Source organism: Bombus vosnesenskii, unplaced genomic scaffold (genome assembly GCF_011952255.1).
Source record: "Bombus vosnesenskii isolate JDL3184/JDL3185 unplaced genomic scaffold, Bvos_JDL3184-5_v1.1 scf7180000016261, whole genome shotgun sequence".
NCBI classification, from domain to species: domain Eukaryota; kingdom Metazoa; phylum Arthropoda; class Insecta; order Hymenoptera; family Apidae; genus Bombus; species Bombus vosnesenskii.
Genome location: NW_022884330.1, coordinates 2224416 through 2246453, shown reverse-complemented (window position 1 = coordinate 2246453; position 22038 = coordinate 2224416). Strand labels below are relative to the sequence as shown.

Sequence of the window (22038 nt, the reverse complement as noted above, 5' to 3'; positions counted from 1 at the left end):
AGCAGATCCTTAGATGTCAAACTGACCGACTTCGCGTCCTGTCAATTTCTCAATATCGTTATTGAAATTCGTTATCAGATATTATTCCAAATATTACTCTAAATACCCGAAAGAAAATTTTAGCCTTAATGTTCATCGTTCGTAAAACCATAGGAATATTATATCAACTACACGAACCTGATTGACGGCACGTGGGTCAGGCACAGGATCCGTATGCTTGATCACCGAGACAGATTCACCGGTCAGGATAGACTGATCGATCCTGAGGGTAGTCGAGAAGATCTTGGTTAGACGGATATCGGCCGGGATCTTGTCACCGACGGACACTTCTACGATGTCGCCGGGCACGATCTCCTTGGCACGAATCCTCTGCACGCCGGCTTTGTCCATTCGCAGGACTTTGCCCATCTCAGGCTCGTACTCTTTCAACGCTTCGATCGCAGACTCGGCATTACGTTCTTGCCACACACCGACCACGGCGTTGGCAATAAGAATGAGCAAAATGACGAAGGGCTCGACGAAGGCCGTGAACGCATCCTCGTGCTCCTCAAATAAAGCTAATACCTGGAGAATCGTGAATTCGTTCGTTAGAAATATACATTCGTGCAGGTTTCTATCATGCGATTTTTCCTGCCTCAGTTATAGATATAGATGAAATATATGATATACATATATGACTGTGTAAATGTAAAATGCTTCTGAACAGTATTGTTATCACTAAAAGGCAGTAGGGAAAATGTATAACAAAGGAAGCAAGAACGTACTTATTGTCGTACTGTCCCGAAACGAAGAACGACAGGTCGAAGGACCGATAGGTCGGCGACATTTCTCTAATTTGCTTATACAAGACGTTTTTATTATACGAGATCATTGAAATTCTTTTTAGCGGCAGCAACGATCGGTGCGTTGTATAATCTCTTATCGCGCGTTCAATATTTTTATTAATAACAAACGAAAGATTTTTGACTGGGAAATTTTAAATCACCGTGTACGTATGTTTTATTTTTGCAGCTCAAATGTTGCCCGATAGTTCCGCTCTCGTATACAGGGTGGTTGGTAACTGGTGGTACAAGCGGAAAGGGGGTGATTCTACGCGAAAAAAGAAGTCGAAAATATAGAATAAACATTTTTCGTTTGAGGCTTTGTTTTCGAGAAAATCGACTTTGAATTTTCGCTCGGTACGCGTGCGGTACGTTATAACGAGACGTGATAAAGTGCATGCGTACCGAGCGAAAGTTCAAAGTCAATTTTCTCGAGAACAAAGCCTCAAACGAAAAATTTTTATTCTATATTTTCGACTTCTTTTTTCGCGTAGAATCACCCCCTTTCCGCTTGTACCACCCTGTATATGGAATAATAGTTAAAAGAACAGAAAAGAATTTTTAGAATATAAAACTTACACGGGAACCCTGGTGACTGATACACGCGGATTTGGATGAAATTTTGTACAAGTGTTCATACAAAAATTTGACCGTAATTCGTTCGTACCTGTTTTTTATTTTAAAATAGATATCAAGCCTTTTAACTGAGCTGATTTTTTTATGCAAGTGTGCTAATAAATCGTGAACGACAAAAGACATCAAAAAGTTATACCATGTCTTGAGATCTATAAAACTGTGCGAAAATTTTTCTGAAAAAAAGTCTCGTTTTTATATAATTTCTGAAGAACGATGAATTTTTCAAAACAATTTTCGCACACATAACACGATATAACTTCTATTTCAACCATTTTTTAATATCTTGTTGCGTTTATGATTTATATCCACACACATTAAAGAAAAAAAGACAGGTACGAACGAATTACGTCTAAATTCTTAAATAAGTCTAACGAAACACTTGCGCAAAATCTTAATCAGATCAGCGTGTATCAGTCAATTCCTTTGTTAATGACACTTAAGCACTGATCGAGATAATAAAAAACTAAGAAAAATTAGTGCAACTATTATTTTATACTATAAAACAGCTTAACTAAAATACTCGAAAGATCCAGAGAATCAAATGATTTGCATCTGCCGCGTTTAAACAGATAACTTTCTACGTCTTAAACTCGACGATATGTTCGCAACATCTATTACGAATCTTCTACACGTGCGTAAGGATAACTATACTCTGCGTAGCTCGGCGACAGATCGATAGGCTATTTTTTCACCTTTGAAACCAGATGTATTTATAATGAGTGAGCCTTGAACCCGCTCGTAAACATAGTACGTACGACTTCGTTGCTAACTAATAATCACTAAGCGGCCCGCGGACGAGCATTATTATGCACCGTTTAGATTTTATTAATTACCGTTGTTTCGCGTCACGTCTAAAAATAAACGGTGGCCGCTTGCATTCGAACGTTTACCTTCGAAAAAAGCAAAACGTTTCGACGTATTTCGAACGGCGATTAACGATTCGAGCGTGTCGATAATTTTTCACAAATTTTTTACCCCTTTTATCACAATCGAAATGCTATCTATGATCGTCATCGATGTACTTGAAACAATCTCAAGCCATGTGAACGTCAGAATCGCTGTAACCGATGTTATCGTTTCGCTATTTTTGCGAAATTAAAACCGATAGCAGCTATTTTTCCGCGAGATTTGGAAGAAAAATTTTTATCGCGCGTCGATGAACTACCGATGGGATAGATAGATATGGAACAAAAATGTCATAATTCGTGGATAGAATGTATACGTACAAAAGAAATAATAGCGGCTAATAGAAGAATCTTAACTAGAAGGTCGTCGAATTGCTCCAACACGAGTTGCCATATGGACTTTCCTGAAATTGCCAAAAGTATATTAAATTTTTATCGTTCTTCCGTATTCTTGCGGATAAAATATCTTCACACACAGGACGATCGTCTCGGTAAATAGATCCAACGTTTATGATTCGTTTCGTTATTATAAAAATAGGAGCTTCTGGATGGAAGGAACAAATTGGCATATTTTTTTTTTAACATTTCTTCTCTTTTTGAACGAAACTGATTGTAGTTTAATTTCCAGAAGGAAAATGGTTTATTCGTTAGAGAAATGATATCAGTATCATTTTGGAGAATCGATGGATGTACGTAAGAAGACACTCCAACCACCGAGTTGATATCATTGAATCGCGGTATCTTAGAAAAATCCATCAAATTTTCCTACATAACGTACGACCAAGAGTAACATAGGTTTTATCGAACGATAGCAAATAATCAGCGACAACAATAGTATTAAATATTTCGATTTAACGTAAAAAAGGAAAAAGATATTGTCATTGGGGAAAAAAAGAAATGATAACTTTCCAAGCTAAGTACTTCGATGCCACTGTCAATAAAATCCTACGTCGATTGTCATTCCCAAAAAGGAAATCAAAATCTTCGTATGTCATCTTCATGTGTCATTGAGGGAAAAAGGTTCAATTGCAAAATGTATTGAAACAACAGGTACAACTGCGATCGTCAAGGGAAAACCTATCGCGATCTGTTGGCTTCGTGATCTATCTTCTATGGATAAACGTGGAAAAAAGGGAGAAAAGGAGAGAGAGAGAGAGAGAGGGAGGGAGGGAGAGAGAGGGGGGGAGGGAGAGAGAGAGAGAGAGAGGAAAAAGATGGCAGAACCGAGAGTAATCGGGAGCAGACTATGGTGTCCTTGATAGCAAGTGCCTTTTGCCAGCATACGATTGACGTCATGTCGCTTCAACGTGCTGTACGATCGACGATTTCATTAATTGTAATCTACGAGCAAAGACAAGTGAAAATCAGATTGCCGAGCAATTATAGGAACGCGTTTCTACCTCGTCATCCGTGTCTCCCGCGCTTTTCGATCCTCTTCCTCCGCCAGAAGCACTTTTAACGTTCACTTTTTGCACTCCAATTTCGTTAAAATTTTTGAATTTTCCCCCTTTCCTTTTTTAATTTTTTTATAAAATAGCTTCGTGCCGGAGTAATGCACTTTACGTCTCTATCATGGTCGGTAATCTTCTATGGTTACAATTTTGACTATAAAATATTTTGTAGAGTTGTATCTTGCGCGACAAATTATAGTTTCAGATCTAATTTCTCGATATTATACAGAGAAGACTCGAAAGGTAAAAGATATTGCCGAAATTATTCTATAAAACCATTCTTCGAATTATATATGTAAATTTTTAGAATTTACTTAAATGAAAACGCTTGCAGAGTAGTACGTGCTTCCAAAAGCGCGAAACAGCTTGACACGTTTAAAATAAACGAACCAGAGCACGGACATTGTCTATCCGATTTTCAGATATAACACGGAAAAAGCTTCAAAGGCTTGAAATACGTAATTCATTTTTCAGTACGAGAGAAAGAAAAATAGGACGAAAGCGATTGAAAGTTGAAAAGTTCGTATGGCGTTGGCAATCAAGGTGACTCTTTCGAACACGATTCCACGACGATAATGTCATCCGAGTACTTTTTGACGTCTCTTGTGCAAGCATCAGTTTCATCACCGTATTTGTCCGCGCAATACGGATATTGTTAGTCGATCGGTGACGTTCGGACAGAGAACGAGCAACGAACGAAGACGAGAAAGAGAAAAGAGAGACAGGCCACGGCGAGATCGCGGCCGGTGTCGTTAAATTGTGAAAGAAATCGCATTAACGCGGCCACGATTAACAAATCTACGTCAATACAATTTTTAGCGAAGAATGTTATGATGCGAAATTAACAGCAACGGAAGCGCGTGATTACGCGAAGCGGAGAGCTCGACGTAACTTGGACACGTCGATTTTCAATAGCCGATTCTTCGTTCGAGAAAGCCGATGATGACTCGCCGAAAAGGCAACGATTTACCGGTAATTTGCTGGCGCGGAAATGCAGGGATTGGAAATCGAGAATTCCAATTTCCAACTTCTGGATTCGCATTTACGGGCCGGGAGAAACTGAAGCGTTAAGGGACGAGTTTCACATAATTCTAAAGTTAAATCGAGTTACGAGGTCTCTTTTACGAGTATCTCTCTACGTCGTTCGTTCCTGTTATGCTCTCTCGGGTGATATGAAATATTCTTCGAACAAATATCGTTGCTTTGCGGAAAAATCGGTTGAACACTTCGACAGAGACGACGGTCGTCGGTGTGACTCACGCTACTCAATTTTTTAGAACGATTAAAGTAAGATAAATGCCATGGACTAATCAATTTTCAACAATGAGAATGGCTTTGATAATATCGTCGCAAAAAACAAGATCGTAAATACGATGTAGGTATAACAGTTGGCAGAAATTAAACGCCATGACGTACTATACATTTTGATCTATTGCCAGAAGAAAATGTATCGGATTCGCGTGACAGTCGACGTGTCAACGTGTGACGTGGATCATACAACGTGAAGAAGTGGATCTGATTAGAAAAGCAACGTAATGATTCAAGGTAGAAAGAAACGTATATCGTTTCGCGAGAAAAGTTTATAACGTCTCGTTGTTCTCTCTGACTGAACGTTAAACTGCATAGAGGAACACGAGACTCGTGGTGACGGATCGCGTGCCACTCTCTTCAATTACCAATAGTTATACTTGGTGTCGCGATTTTATGGACGCAAAGGAAATATAAAGCTCTTGCTGCTTGAAAATGTTGTTTGTCTTAGAAACGTTGAACGAGTCTCGCATTTATTTGAATACCAAATTCGAAATTTTAATATCGTATAAAATTCAAGCGAAAACTTCTTCGAAATTAGAATATTGTATTCAATTTCAGTGAAACTTTATTCCAAACTATACTTTTCCCCTCGAACACCTTCGTTCCGGAATATCTTAATGGTCGAACCTATATGCTGGAAAATGGCTAGAGAATTCAACACTCCTCGACTTTCATCCTAGCCAATATTCCATTTAAGACAACTTCATAGCTGCGTCGTATTTCAAACTAACGTTTCCAAAGTACTAAAAGATTCAACGCCGATCGTTCGTTTCGAGTAACAGTCCACAGCCAATTTTAAGTCGATCCAGTCAATTTAACTCCAGCTGAAACAACATAATAGCTATATTCCACAAGGCAAATAAATATTTCGAAAATACTAAGAGATATGTTCCCTCGATGTTCGTTCTAGCAGTAAGTTCCATGATCAATTGCACAGCAATATTCAATCGACGTTGTAAAACTATTAAAAAAATCATTCGCTTCTCCATCTTTATTCCAACAACTGTTTCATTCGAAACAACTTTCTGCCTGCTCCATAACACAAAAGAACGTTGCAAAAATACTAAAAAAAAAAAAAAAATCCTGTGTTCGATTCTCATGCCAAGTTCCACGGCTAATTTCAAAGCAATCCAACTTCCCATTCCATGATTCCTCGGCTCACACCTGATAAATCCAACCGTAATTCAAACCATCGTTGGCAATCGTCCTATTCTTCCGACTAGAAAGCAAGAAAACGAGTGGATCCTAACGATGTGGAAGATCGACTTCAAAGAAGGTGATGGGATACCACCTTATGATCCAGCGTAACGTTGACTCGCAATTAAATGGCTACAGACGTAACCGACGTTCGCGTTTATTCCCTTCAGCTTCTCCTCTTTCTATGCTATGTACACGACCACGTGCACGCGTGAAACGATAATGCAATGTAGACAGGCCTGGCCTGCTTTGATAATGACGCCAACTATCATCCACGGCATCTGCCTTCGCATCCAGACACAGCTCGCTGGCCTAAGTGCTCGATATTGCCGCGTTCCGCATTTCCCAAGGCATCTCGCGTCTTTGAACACCTCCGATCGACCAACTCCTTTGACGTCGTTTACAGCTGTGAGCTTCTTGATCGATTTAAGCGCCGTAATAACGAGGATCGAGTACGATAACGGGAAAATTGCAGCGTCCCACTGGTTGCTGCATTTTCGGCGAGAATTTCGAACTTCCTCCGACGAGCAAGACGATCGATCATGCTGGAAACATTGGATATGAAATGATTGGAATTCATTTATCCGAACTCCGGTTATTAAACCGAAATTTTGCAATCTACTTATTTCATATGGAGCAGGATCAATCATACGATAAAGACGAACGTAAAGTACGGTGGAACTCAGTCTATTCGAACTTGAGTTATTGAAACGAGAATGTGATTTAGAATCTGATTCGAGGCGAGCTCATCGAATTTGCACTTATCCGAATGAAAATCTAAAATACGTACTTCGAACGTGATTCCTCGTTATGGGAATCGAAAATATTTAGTAAGCTCGTAGCGCGAAGAAATTGGTGAACTAGCCTGGAACAACTATTATACGAACTCTTTGCGAACTTTCGCTTGGTTCAGGTAAATGGATTTCCACTGTATTCAAGCGAACTCTGCAACCAAATATATACGAAACATGTAAAAAGTGTCAAGGACGCGTTCTATTCTACTGAAGTTATGATCTTCGTTCCATGCGATAAAATTGATTCCAGTCGACCTGAAGAACAAAAGGATTGGCTTATGCAACTACTAGTACTAAATTCCCGATAGAAAAATCAACCGCAAAGAGACAATCTTCTTCTCCGATCTAAAGGAACGTCGCTTCGAAGTCGCGTTAGATGCGCTTTCCAAGTTAAACTGCTTAACTGGTGCCTCTTACACAAGGAGAAGCGAGGATAAAAGGAAACACGGTCGGAACGAAACCGATATCTCGTTCTCTGCATCGAAATTACTCGAAAACCCCTCGAGACAGCTTAAGAACAAAACCGTGGAACTGGACTAATTGGATGAACCGCGGCGCATTTCACGAAATTTATCATTTTAAAAATAGTTAGCGGCTCTAAGGCTAACGATAAGAAGAAAGTGGATCGCCGAATGGCTTTTGAGGCGCGACCACGTACAAGTGCGTCTATTTTTAAAGGGTCAAAAGGTACTACGAGTTACGCGGTAAATACGTAAACAAAGAGGAGAAAGAAGCCTCGATTTTACATGATCTGAAACCTGTGGGAGAACCTATGACTGCCAGGGGTCTGGCATTGGACGAGTCGCGACTGTGTTTCTACGTCGTGCGATCTGTAAAGCGATCAACGACGCAAGGAATATTTTCTCGCTCGAAAAGAACATTGGTAATGACGTCGAGCGCGTGTCATCGAGTGTCTTGAGATAAGCCTCGTCTTACGCGATGTCCAAGGAACGAACGCCAAAACATGGTCGCTATAAAAGAATATCGTCACATAACGTTATTTTCCGATCAAGCGTCTTTTTATCTGGTTCTACGTTTCGTTCTAGCGGTATCGAGCTTTGAACTTAACACAGTAAACTGAGATTAGATCAATACGTTTGGACTTGGTCATTAAATATAAATGCTGTGAGAAATACAACGAGGATTTTTCTTGACAAGTGTAAGGGCGTGTGGTATGTAAATCGCGTGTAATTTTATGCCCGAAATTGATTAAATATTAGTTTAATCGCCACCTTTCATCGCACGTTATTTCCTTTTATTTTCGCATACCTTCGTTAACGCGTTATTTCGGCGATTAAATTGGACAAATTGAATGGAAAAATAAATAAATATCGATATGCACATTTTATGTGCTCCTGTGTATGTATGTGTCTGCGTCAGTTAACATAAAAGTAATCCGGTAGCGATTATAAAAGCGATAAAGTAGTAAAGAAATGCACAAGTGCTTGAGTTCTTGAATAAAGATACTTATTTAAAATACATATCTGATTTCTTTATCATCATCATCATTTTTACCAGCTTGTCGCAAAGTATCCTACCATTATCTGGAAATACGATGTTTACACCGGGACACTCTACAGATAGCATCAATGCCAATTTGTTATCCAAACAGCTTACCGTATCGATCGTCACAGAGGGAAGAAACCTTTCGCTGGGAAAAACTTACCCTCCTCGGCTGGCAATTCTGAAACAGACAAGATGTAACGCAAATAAATAACCGATTCAAACAGGATGATTCCTAGTTTTATAAGCTTTTTTATATGTTTCATTTTTAGATTTATTAGATTTATAAATACCGTCGTGCAAATTCATTTTTTTCTTTTTTTTACGAATACAACTAAAGCAATAATACCTAGGCAAAGAGGTCTGTTTAACGTTATAATTATAACGATAAATACTATACTTTAGATAGTTAACATATTCTTTAAACATCACGCATGTTCTATGAACTTTTACGTCTTCAAATGTTCCATAAATATCTTCTATAAATTTTCTATAAACTTCTCGCAAGCGTATCTACAATCAGTAAGAATCAATCGCTGAAAGGAATGATTCGTGGGTAAACAAATGACCATGTCGAAGATATAGACAATGCAGGCGACAAATTAACCCCATGTTTGCCCCAAGTTAATTGGTTAAAAAGCCGGATAGACGATTGGTACGTGCAATCTGAAAGTCGCCTAAGTCGCAGTAGCTCGCAGCATCTCCTTTAAGGTGGCCTACTTCGAATTGCCGAAGCATCGTTCGCGTTACCGGCATCGCAAACAACGTTTTCCTGGTCGATAATAAACGCCCTTACACGGTGACGGCTCATCGACGCGTGTCTCCGTGACAACCGATAAAATGCTGGCCGCAAGGGCAGAAATATGCAAAACCATTCGTCCGTTCTTCCAAACGAGACTTTTCAAACGAAGAAACCAGGCGAGTACCGGTTGAAGTCCTGCGGATCAACGCCATTAATATGACACGCGCTGCATTTGACATAATTCGGCAGCCGGCAAGGTGCCCGTCGTATCGTGTGTTTGACAGATTTACACACGAAATACAGGGATGCTGAGCGTCCTTATCTCGTTAGAATCAATCGTCATTCGCGAGATTTGATTTGTCGTATCGAGAAAATATCGTTTCCACCAAATAAATTTTGAACAGCGCCAGTTCGTTCGAAATATCATACGTTCGCGAGTCGTATAACGTCCCAGCGATTAACTGGTTTCATTATTTTACGTTTCTAAAAGAATTCTTGGAGCTTGTGCGTGTATCGTAAAAATAATTAAATGAACAGTGTACTATTAAGATAATTTTAACGAATTAGTTCCTTCATAGTTTGAAAGAGAAGAATAAATTTAGCTGGCAAGTACTTTTAATTTAGAGCCTCTGTTAAAATAATTTATGTATTGAAAATTGTGCAGGTAGGACATACAGAATGCCTTTGATCTTCTGAAACGTCGGATTTATATTTGGTAACTTTGATGCCATCTCTTTTAAATCGAAACTATTCTAAGCAGCAACGTCCCATACGCATTAATCTAATATATTTACGAGCAATCTTATTCTTCAGGAAAGTTTCAAAACTCTGTTCACGTATCTCTTCGATGATATTTACTTTCCCCCTAATTTTCCGCTCCTACGACCTATTTAAACAAGGAACTGGTGCTGCGTGCTTTCTAAATAATTAATTTCGTAATGAATTTTAGAGGAAAGAAGAAAGTTTGTAAATTTCATTTACGTCCACTTTTCACTAACTTCTGCTTGGCCAAGTTAATATAAATGAAATGAATCTATAGGATAGGGAACCAGTTTGAAAAGTAAACCAAAGGAAAACCCGATTATCCGGTGCAATTTCTGTCTCAGACCCCAAGCATTTCAGATTCTATCGCTTTTCGGCTGAATTCCCCGGGAAACGCGCCAGTAGATAGAGGCACACCCTCTCGTTTCCTATCGATTGTAAGGGCAGAAAACTGTTCTTTCGGGATACTTCGTGTGGGAACCGTACACTCGATGCTTTCCATTTTAACGGGGGAGCTTTGGAAGCGCAACTATATCGCTCAAGCTGGAAGGAAGATTATGTAAATTTGGTAATCTTACTTTCTTACACGGAACAACAGTATATTCTCGTCTTTCGTTAATAATAAGGTAATCGTAGTTGATGCGAACATAAATCTACATAGAATCTACACAGAAAAGCAAATCTTATATTCTTCTGCTATATTCGCCTCCTTCTTTAAATCTTCGACACTTGAAAACTCTACGAGCGATTGATTTCTCCTGGTTAGTCTAAATATGCCACTTGTGTCTTCGGAAGGTTGCAAGACTGTTCCTACTTGTTCTATAATTCTTTTCCAGGTAACGCTGATTATTTTTAACGTTATCTGTTTATCTGGATAGCTGGAAAGTAAAAACTACAAGGGAAGAACGTGATAAGCAATTTTAAAATTAGTTCGCGCGTGAGGTTCGATATTTTCTTTTACATTTGACCAAAATTTCCAAAAAACGTCGATTGTCACGATGTTGTACGCGCGTCTTTGGTTGTTTGCAAAATTTGTACAATATTATTCTAGAAATGGATCACAAGGAAGAAATTCGTTCGTATCTTAAAGTTCCAAAGGATGAAAATACGAAGCAGATAAGAACTGAAAAGCTAGTAACATACGTCGGAGCGAAGAAGAGCACAGAGAGCTTTTGTATTAATCACGACGCATCAGCTAATGCATTATCGATAGGGATCGATGATTTCTCGAGAGATCGACACACGATACTTAAAATAACCCGAAAACCTTCGAAGCATTCGCACTACACAACATCGCTGTCGTAGAATTCGATGCTCGCGGTGCTAATGGATCGAATGTTTCGATGCATCAGCCGATTACGCAAGTTACGCGCTCGTGGATTGTTTATGCAAACGTTCTTCCCGAGCCCCTGAATCATCGAGCCTCTACAGTCGACCATCAAGACGAATTATGTAGATCCACGTACACTATCTGCCATAAGTATCAAGTATCAGGACACGATATGATATTCGATAAAAATTGAATGCTCTTCGCCGCTTTTATTTTCTAATTTTTTTACTTTAAAAATGTGCTATCTTTTCCTAGATAGAAGATTTTTACGATTCCTAGTGTTTCCTACCTTCCGCGAGGAAAATAATTAAAAGAAGAATATTTTCTTACTGTAAGAACTCTTCTTTGAGAAATGGCTAAAACACGCGTTAGGTCGTTGAAAAAATATTAACGAAAACGTCGTCAGGAAAGGACTCCGTCGATTTTTCGTCGAACGTGTCAGGATAAAATTTATCAGTGTCCTTCGATAAATGTAACGAGAAAATGTCTTCGTTGCTCGTACTTACAACGTGTGTAGTATACTTGGCTCGCGAAAGTATTCCACTGTGTTGAGAGATACTCCAACAATTACCATAGGAAATTATTACGAATACGTGGTGCAGTTTGTAGGAAATATTTGAGATTTCATTGGTACCGACACGAGACGCGACTATCGTGTTTACATTGGTAAAATGTTGAGAATTCGTCGAAAGGAAAATAAATCGCGGATTGAATGGGAACAGAGGTGTTTCTCGCATCGAGTGAAAGCGAGAGCCGAAACACGAGAAGTGGAACGTGCATGTTACGAATTTTCGTACGAGGAAATGGCGCGAAGCCAAGAGAGGTCGGGGTTGTTTGGATTTTGCGGATGACAGGCTCGAGGGGATTGAATTTGTGGCAATTGGCCCGGGTTTTCAGGGAAGATAAGCGGTTAGATGGTTTTCAACGGTTCAATAGCAATTTCCACGGCCAATGATTAATTCAGACATCTTCTTACATTTCCCATTGTTTCTTTAACTATCGTAGAGGCTAATAACATACACGCGAATAGTAACATCTCCTTCGGCTCACCAAGTTCGATGCAATGAAATAAACTTCGTATATTTTTCAACGTTTACCTGCTGACATACAGTGCAAACGCAGCCAGTTCTCGCAAGTGGAACAAACCAGATTATCGTTGTAAGAATTCAATGTAAGCGCATGTGCGTGTGCTCACATACACGCGTACAGAAATGCCGTATGAAGGCAATTTACAATTCTGAAAGCAGAAACTTGTTTTCTTCGGCGTCTCATATTTCAACAAAGAATACATAAAAGTATCATTCTCATTCGCTGTTGTATCGAACACGACGAAGAGTATCGGAAAGAGATCATAGTCTTTTTTCAACAACGCCACCGTTTATTTTCATTAAAAATTTACTCCGCGTATCTTCTCAGCTTCTTTTTTTTTCTGTCTAGTTTATTTTCTATTAGACGAGTAGACATCGTACGCTAGGATTTCGTAATTTCAAGCTCTTCCGAGTCGCGCCAATTGGCATTCGAACACGGTCGATTCGATATTGGATTATTCGAGCGTTTAGCGGCTTTCACACGCGCGAATTACGCCTCGCGGTTTCCGTCGCGGTGAACTAACGTATCTATGTACGAACCACAACGCAATATTGTACGATATTCGCTGTAAAAACAAACCAATTAACCTGTATTCTACCTCCTGAACCAACCAACTATCCTTGACCGAACTTTGATCGAACTGAAATTCAATTCTATTTACATGCTGTCCTACGCGGTAGTCCGTGTTTCTTTCACACCGTATATAGAATACTAATTTTCACAGTAGTAACAATAATAAAATAATAATTCAGCCGTAGTTCGATGCATTAGCGAATCTTCAACCGTGAAGCGTACCTTGAGAAACATCTCAAGTTTAAAACAGTTTATGCTCCTATAAGATTAGGAATTTTGGGAATTTTGAATTAAACAAAACGCAAGATCTTGCACTCTCCTCGCGAGACCAAGCAAAAGCTTGTTATTATGGATTTACTATTTAGGTGTTACAGTATAGGAGTCTCTCGGGGACCTAAGCCGCCCCTAGCACCATATGTTTGTTCCATTTAATTCTTATGATAATATGGGGGAGAGTTGACCCTATTTAACAAGGGTGTCTTTTCATTTGTGACGAACCAGTTTTAGCTACTCGATAGACGAGGGTATTTCGACGTTAACCAACTGTTCGAGACATCTGTACGGTTCAGAGTACCTATCCTTAAGATAAATTGCAACAGCGTGTACCTGGAAGCCGTAATCTTTCGTTAAACAATATATTTATACTACCAATTATTACTTCTCGCATCGCAATGGAAAACCAGATTCGACTGTAACTTTTTTTCCGACGAGCAAGGAAAAGTCTGGTTAAAAGAAGGTTAATACGATATTAACACATTCCCTGCCTCGTGGGTTACGTACCCTCTACGCTAAACTTTCCCTGATCGCACGCTACACAGGATTTTTTCCTGCTAAACCAGACGCAAAATATTTTGTAAAATTACACGTTAATAATTTCTGTTCCATGTCGTGCCTTTTATCCCACCTATTTGTCTCTTAATTGGGCAAATGAAATTAACGCGAAGTTTGTGAAAATAATCTTCCATAATTTAATTAAAAAATATAATCCGAAATTTTCGCGAAAGAAACTGAAATTTTGTCACCATGTTACCGAAGTGTCGAAAACGATTAAATAAGAATAATTGTCGCCAAATTTGCAGTTACAGAAGCGTAGCCCAATAAAAGTCTGTCTAAACGATGCTAAGCCACCATAGCAAGCAACAACGACAACTACGACTAACAATAAGGTCCGTAAGCGTAACTCATTGTCGTCATAAGCATCGCGCAACCATAGAAGACTCGCGATAGGTATGCAAATCCTGCTCGTGAACGTCACGAAGTTTTTCGCGCTCATTATACTCATTGGCCTTTAATACCCGCGTCGTTGTTTCAACGAATTCATTTACATGCACATCGACCAACGCGCTCAACGTACGTACATCCGCAACAACGAAACACGCTCTCGCGAAAACAATGCAGCATCTCCGGTGTATTCAGCGCGATCAGAAACAGCTGGCGGACGAGGGACACGCGAGGACGCAAAGAAAAAAAGAAAGGAAAATAAAAAAAAAAATGCAGTTTTCCCGTTGTTGGAGCGTCACGGTTGCGGATTAATCACGCGACGTTGAGCCGATGTCACACGATGACAACGCCAGGGCCACAAAGCTGAGCTAGCGGCACACGGCGAGACTATCGACGAATCTCGCTAGCAGATACGACAAACGCGATATTGTCGCTGGATCTCGGTTTCGCTCATGCGCTGGATATCTCGAGTTAGAAAAATGATTTAACCACGCGATAGTTTTGGACAGAATCCAGATTTAAATTTTAGGGTAAATTGGCATTTTTTCTTTTTTTATCTTTCGAAGAATCGGAGAATTTTGAAAGAATCTGCATGGAAAGAGGATAATTCCGTGGTCGTGGAAGTTTTAAATAGTTTAGGAGCAGCTGTGACGAAGCAGAGTTGATAAGTCTGCACGAACTTCGCGTTAATTCGCTCGTTACAAGGTTTGCAGTAGTTGGAGCGGAATTTACGATGGAAGACAGGGTTTTAGTGGCTGTTCGTGACGAGATGTAGATCTGTTGTATAATATAGGAAACGATACGATTCTACAGATCGCAAAGAAGATTTTCAAACGCAAAATAAGAGCCAATTTCGAAGGATACTTGCCGGTGCTATTGTTCGTGCGCGCGCTATTCTCTTTATCTTGTAAAATAAATACGAACAGACACGTCGCTCTCTAAACGAACAGATTGGAAAAATTTTGTTGAAGCTCTATGGTTCCTCGGATTCCTCAACGCTGGCAAGTAGAGTTTTAATCGACGAATTATCGGGAAGAAAGGAAACTTTACTGCAGAAGCACTCTGGAACTTGGTACTCGACCGATCCGCGTAGAATTCACTATTTCCATATAAAAGGATGCTTCGGTCGGGCCACAGGGTGATCGTACGTGTAAAGATAAGTCGAAAATGTGGAATAAAATTGTTTCATGCGACGCTTCGTTTCTGAGAAAATCAAGTTTGAACGTTTATCAAGTTTGTTTAAACTCGGCTAAGCACAGGCTAAGTATAAGTAAACAATCAGCAAAAGATTACCATACACGCGATCAAATAAATTACCAGCAAGAAATATGTCAGCACAGTTTCCGTCTAAGCTCCCGTTTTCAAGAAAAGAAAGTTCAAACGTGATCAGTTAAGAACTGATCCGAGGCACGCGCGTGATACATCGTGAAATTTATTTTTCTCGAAAAGAAACCATCTTGTGAAAAAATCTTATTCAACGTTTTTTTTTTTTACATATTTTCACACATAGTTTAACCTCCTATTGATTATATTTACCATTGCTCAGTCCGAAACGAGTCAGGTCTAAGTGTACTCGTGAAATTTTCAAACTCGATTTTCTCGGAAACGCGACGTCGCGTGAAAAGATATTATTCTATATTTTCACCTTATCTTTCCTCGTAGAATCGCCTTAGAACCAATTGCACCATCGGTCACGGGCCAGCCCAGTATCTACGTATTTTTATTCCACGTTAAAGCGATTCTCCATCGAGCCACGAAGTTCGACGAGCGCGATTAATTTAGAACATCGTCGGAGAGGTCGAATTCCGCGAATTAAAACGTGAGAACTTTCCTACGCAGGTCGCGCTTCGAAATTTCGAAAATACAGCGAAACTTGGCCCAGATATAAATACCGAACATTTCACGTGCTTCTCTCGCCCGCCACTCTCCCATCTGATTGTGTATTTTTGAAATGTAGGTTACGGAATGCCAGCGAATGCAAGTATCTGATAAAAGGTTACGTAAGTTTTGGCAAGTGCGTCGAGGTGGTGGTCTATTTGCGTTGTAAAAACATAGCCTTGCGCGTATTGTTATTTATTAACGCGCATTCGTTGCAATAATCGTAATTTATGGCAATACAATTAGATACGTGCCTAGAGCGATTCGTCGCAACGCTTATATTTTCAACTTATCTACGGTGAAATAGGAAGATAACGACGATTTTAATTAATTTACAGCGATATTAGAGAATACTTTGACGTCGTGAATCAATCGTTCGATCACAAGCCCGTACCATCGTTACATAATTTTCTCTTTTAATCTTCAAAATTTAACGTTATTCCACGATTAGTCGAGGTTAAACGTTGATCGCTTATTCCGGTAGTGAAAATCGAGAAATTTTCTGGGAAAGAATAACTTTACGTTGTATTTCGTTTATTCTACATAAGGCTGAAATTGGGAAAATGTCAAGATATTGAAATGGTACAATTAGAGAACGCAGGTCGCCCGATATAACGACACACTTTCACGCGAAACCATTAAGTTAGCTCGTTACGAGTTGCACAAGAGAAGGCCATCGATTCGCGTGCTCGCGTTCCCCTTAGGCAAAATGTTAATTGGATCTGCTTCAATGTAATTACATTTGCAGAGTGTGAAGGCGAGGAACGATCGGATTTAACGCACCCAAAGACTTCGCTTCCGCCCGTTTTTGTGTCCCGAAGTCGCTTCAGCACGTGTCTCGAAGAAACGTGGAAATTGAAACTGTTCAGCATCTGGTAGATTAACTCAGCGCTTTGACGAGTTTACAAATGGAAATTTTGAAATTGACCGTGTAAGCTCTTTCTGTTTTTCTTCCGATATCGAATTTCGCTATAATTGATAAAAACTGGAAACTGCTATACCGAATGAAATAATATTACGAAGATGATAATTTTAGGAGCAGAGATTACACACGAATTAAAATAAATCACTTTTCACGAGATCCAAAGGATTAACCAACGAGAACGTAGAAACTAAAAATGGAATTGTTGCGTTAATGAAAATAATAAAGTTCAATATAGTTCAATATCATAAAAAATACGTTAAAAGTCAATGTCATAATTTCATATATTTTGCAAAAGAAGGTAATACGTACATCATAAATACATAAGACATGAAACATAAATTATCCCAATCCACTAAACCTATCTAGCTACCTAATCTCCTAAACTATCCAATCTACTTAATCCACTAAACAACTTAATCTCGCTAACCTCCCAACCTATTTATCCAACAACTTGATATATACTCGACGAGTATTGCATAAGCAAGAAAAATCTGTGCGCCGTGTAAAATTCTCGAAATAAACCTTAACCGAAATTCCTCCTAGCAACCTGTCGACCAAGCGTCTGCGTCAATTTTTTTATTCGCGATAACTGATTCTGGTTATTTAGAAAGTATCGCGACTATGAAACGACTGGGCTCCTCAAGTCCCTAAGTTATTTTACGCTAGGATACACTGTGTGCATAACATTGCTTATTTCTGGTGCGTTACATTACGCCAGCACGTGTCACAATTTATCAGCGCTTCAAAAGAGGGAAAACATCGGCTCTAGCCGTGCATCGTGGAAGCGGCACTACCGTGGAAACCATCAGCGTGCATTTTTCCGAGCCAATTACGCGCGCCGTGAATTACGATAACGAAACGTTCGAAAATATAGACGTGCATCGCTATCTTTAAACCTAGAAACCTATGGAGCTCGAGTAGCTCAACGTGGGTGACTATCCATTACTGTCATCTTCGGATAGATACGAACACGTTTCTATTTCGATTCCAATTCCCACGTGTCACGTCTCTTACGCGTATACTCTTATTTTCCAACCAACAGTTTTCTTATCAGATTCTACCAGCAACGTGTGTAATTATAGATTGAAACGCGTCTTCCGCGATATTTCTCCGTCATTTCTAAGAAATCCACTGCTCGTGTCTGAATATGTTAAGTGAAATTGTTCACGTAAAGAGTAGATCGGTAGATCGGTAGCTAAAGGACATCAGGAGACGTTACACGGCCTCCGATAATTGAAATATAGAAGACGAGAGGAGGATTTTTCAACACGACGCTACTGCTTTTCGTACAGCTGTTAGTACGAAAAAGTGGTTTCAGAATTTCCGAATGGAATTATTATCATGGACGACATTGTGTACCGATGCGAAATCGATCTAGAACCCGCGGGGAATTCTAGCAAGAAAAGTTTACGATCCGGGTAAGCTACCTACGGAAAATATGGTTGAGCTTAGAGGTGGAATAAAATCCGCGTGGACGGATATTCAAAATGAAACTTCGCATAAGTTAGTGGATGGTATACGTAACGGATCGATGGATGTAAAACATAAAAGAAAGTCCATTAAATATCGAATGAAAAGTTACAAAGTTAACACCGAGTTTTGTATTTTTTTTTTTTCGCAGCCAAAACCGCTATTTCAAGAGGAAATTGAATTTTTCCCAGGCTTCGAAAGAAGGGCATTTTTGTTTCTTGTATCTTCCGTTTTATTTTATATTATAATGTGAGATTATATAAACGATTTTAATATTCTAATATCAAAAAATGGTGTTGAGTTTATGAATTTAATCTTTCGTTTCTTTTAAATTATTATTATTATTCTTGTGTTACGCTTTCGACAATTACAAAACTGAGGTAATAATATTACAAAATTGTATGAGTAGACACGTGTATAAGTAACAATCTTTCTTTAACGTCGATCGACAGTGACGATACAATCCTGTACAGATACTATTTCCGATCACTGTATAATTAATTAAATTAAGAATCAATTAAACCATTGTCGCATTTTCGATCGATCGCATCGTCCACGTTCGTTTCCTGTTTATGCTGTTCGCGAGGAAATGTCTAACGTTGTGCAATCATAGTCGAAGATGTTTCGATCGATCGAAGCAACACGAGCATGAAATTTGTCGTCTAAAATTGTCCTAGTCCATAGTTAGCCGCGATTCACGTAGATAATTTTCGAGTAATTTTCTACGATCTTCTCCAGCCAATTTTTACCAATCATTTGCCTACTTCTTTCTACTATCTCGATAGCTGCTTTCTTCAAAATATTCTCCTTAACGTCAATTCATTATATCAGAATTTTCTTGATTGCCACGAGTGAAAGTTTGTCAACATCTACACGTTTCTCTTTGGCAATTGCACGTTTATATTCTGCGTATCGCAGCCTTTCTACTTTCAAACAGATATTCAAGTTTCTGTCTATTGCTGCAGTGGGATCTTCGATATGCTAATTAATTCAGTCGCGAAAGTTAGCGCGAGTATTAATGAGAATATGAAAATATTTCTTAGAAAGTGGACAATTTTGGGGCAATTGGCTAGACGAGAAGAGAGAAGGAACTTTCATGTATAAGATCACATAATATAAATGCAATCTTGTTTTAATTATTTACTTCTTTTTATTTTTTTTTATTTCTTTATTAGATTGCAATAGAATATATACCGCAAATAGAAACACTTTTTTACGATATTCTCTATCTTCTAAAATATTCCTTGCTTCGCTTTGTAGTTATATAATTGTACTGAATAATTATTATCATACGTTTCCTCTCTGACACCATCATACACAAAGCGTTTATACATGCAACAGCAATTTCACATTAAAGCGACGAGAACGACACGTCGTTCTGTTTTAAGACAGTACATCGGAATATCGTTCGAAAATATATAACTCGCTCTTCCTCAGGAAAATAACAATTTCTTCGACTAACGACATCCAATTGCCTGTTATTTCACCGAACGTTCGTTCGAAAGCGCTATCTGTGTCGTGTTTATTCGCATTAAATTCTCGCGTTTACTTAAAAATTCCAAAGCCAAACACGCTTTTCAAACCGTGTTTAATGTATTACGGTGACAATTCTGATTGCTGTAAACGCGCGGTTGATACGGCGACACGCAGATAACGACTAGCCTGGCGCAAAAGCTGGAAAATCGTTAACTCGTTTCAATTACGTGAACTCGTCCCTGTTGAAGCTAAAACGCAAAGTTATATACACGCCCAGCCTGTTTGTCACCGATCGTCTATTGTCGCGTCAAAAATCCCGACACTTTGAAAGCTTTGCCAGTTTGCTCGATAAAGCAGCATGCGAATAAAAATAAGGAACAATCAGGTTAATTTAACCAGCGTTGAATTGTCACGACATAGCGCCAGCGTGGGCAAACATTTTGACCTTTTCGTTGCTGCACGTGGGTACGTATACTTATACCTATACCACTTGGTTATTTTAATCTATTACATACGCATGGATTAACTAATTCGAGTAAACTATATATCTAGTTCGCCAATCTATAGTAACCCATCACGTTAGGCGACATTCAGAACGAACTTGCATATTCAGATACGAAGCATTCTGAATTTTGATTACGTATTAATGAAATTCCATCGTATTCCTTTCGTATCCTCGCTTGTCTTTCTCCAAGTGTACTTAAAAATTGGTTTCAATAAAAATAACAAGGAATCCTTAAAGAGAAGAAGAAAAGGGGAAAATATTGGGAAAAATAAGACAAGTCCGAGTATTTGTTGAGTTAGTGAAATTCCATTGGACGCCGTGTATCAAATATTCCTCTCATTTCGTCATTTGTCCTTCCCAATCGGTTCATGAACACTGCTTTAAATCAAAATAACAATGAATCCTTAAAAAGAAGAAGAAAAGAGAAAAATGCTAGAAAAAATAAGACAAGTTTCCATCTATTCTTACAAATTGCTTTCGATAAAAGTAGCGAAAAATTTCTTTAAACGGATAAAAGAAAAGCGAACAAGCGAACCCTTGCCTACTTTCTAACGATAAACGAGTCTCAAAGGAGTAGCTCAGATGGCAATCGTCAAAAAAGAAAAAAAAACGCAATAGGAAAAGAACACTCGGCAAAGAGTACTCGGCGATTTCAAGAATGCTTGGTCAGCATCCACGAGAACGATAGGAGAGCAACAGCAATTACAAAAGAACCATTTATTCTCATTATTATGAAAAAGAATCCGCGGTACGACGAGCTCGTAACGAGTTACCCTGGCGATCATCTTCGTTTCATTCATTACCCTGTCAACTGGCTCGAAATTGAAACGTTTCACGGCCAGTCGACGTTCAGCCAACTATTAAAAAAAGAGTGACATGAAGACGGTAGAACGAGAAGAGAAGAGAAGAGAAGAGGCTGGCGGTATACTCGAGCAGCAGACATCGATGAAACATACGAGCAGAGCGAGGGACTCCGGCTAAACGCCGCAACGAGCCATAACTTTGAAGTGCGGCCTTAAAACGAATTAACCCCATTTGCCGCGATAACTTCTAATGCAATTTCACCGTAACATGTGCGATTTACCGAGCACGGGCCGATTTTTATGTTCTCCGCGTCTACAGAAACGACCAAGACAGTATATATTACGAGGAACAGATTCTTTCGAACAGTGAATGGATTTCAATTGGCGGATTGCGAACGTTCGCGCGTTTAAAAGAAATTTATACAGAGAAAAATGTGCGGAATTCGCGTAATATGTAAAAATATACGGAATATCGGAAAGTACATGTTACGATATTAATTATAGTATTTGATATATATGATAATCTTTTATAATCTTTTATATTTATGCTTCATTTGTTTATGTTTATATCGATGGAGATATAAATTTCCATGAACATTCGCAATCTATCGATTAGAAACGAAATATTCGAACGGTCAAAACATTT

At 39.0% G+C, this 22038-nt stretch overlaps 1 protein-coding gene across 5 annotated transcripts in view; it reads right to left on the bottom strand.

Moving 5' to 3' along the window:
- The window catches only part of LOC117241735 (calcium-transporting ATPase sarcoplasmic/endoplasmic reticulum type), a 52263-nt gene that overhangs the window by 11738 nt on the left and 18487 nt on the right, over positions 1–22038 (bottom strand). For all 5 annotated transcript variants that reach the window (XM_033507777.1, XM_033507776.1, XM_033507778.1 and 2 more), the window contains 3 exons: positions 8782–8799; positions 2684–2766; positions 178–564 (listed from right to left, as the gene is read on the bottom strand). In XM_033507777.1, the coding sequence (XP_033363668.1) occupies positions 178–564; positions 2684–2766; positions 8782–8799 (488 nt within the window). The remainder of the gene's footprint in view (positions 1–177; positions 565–2683; positions 2767–8781; positions 8800–22038) is intronic.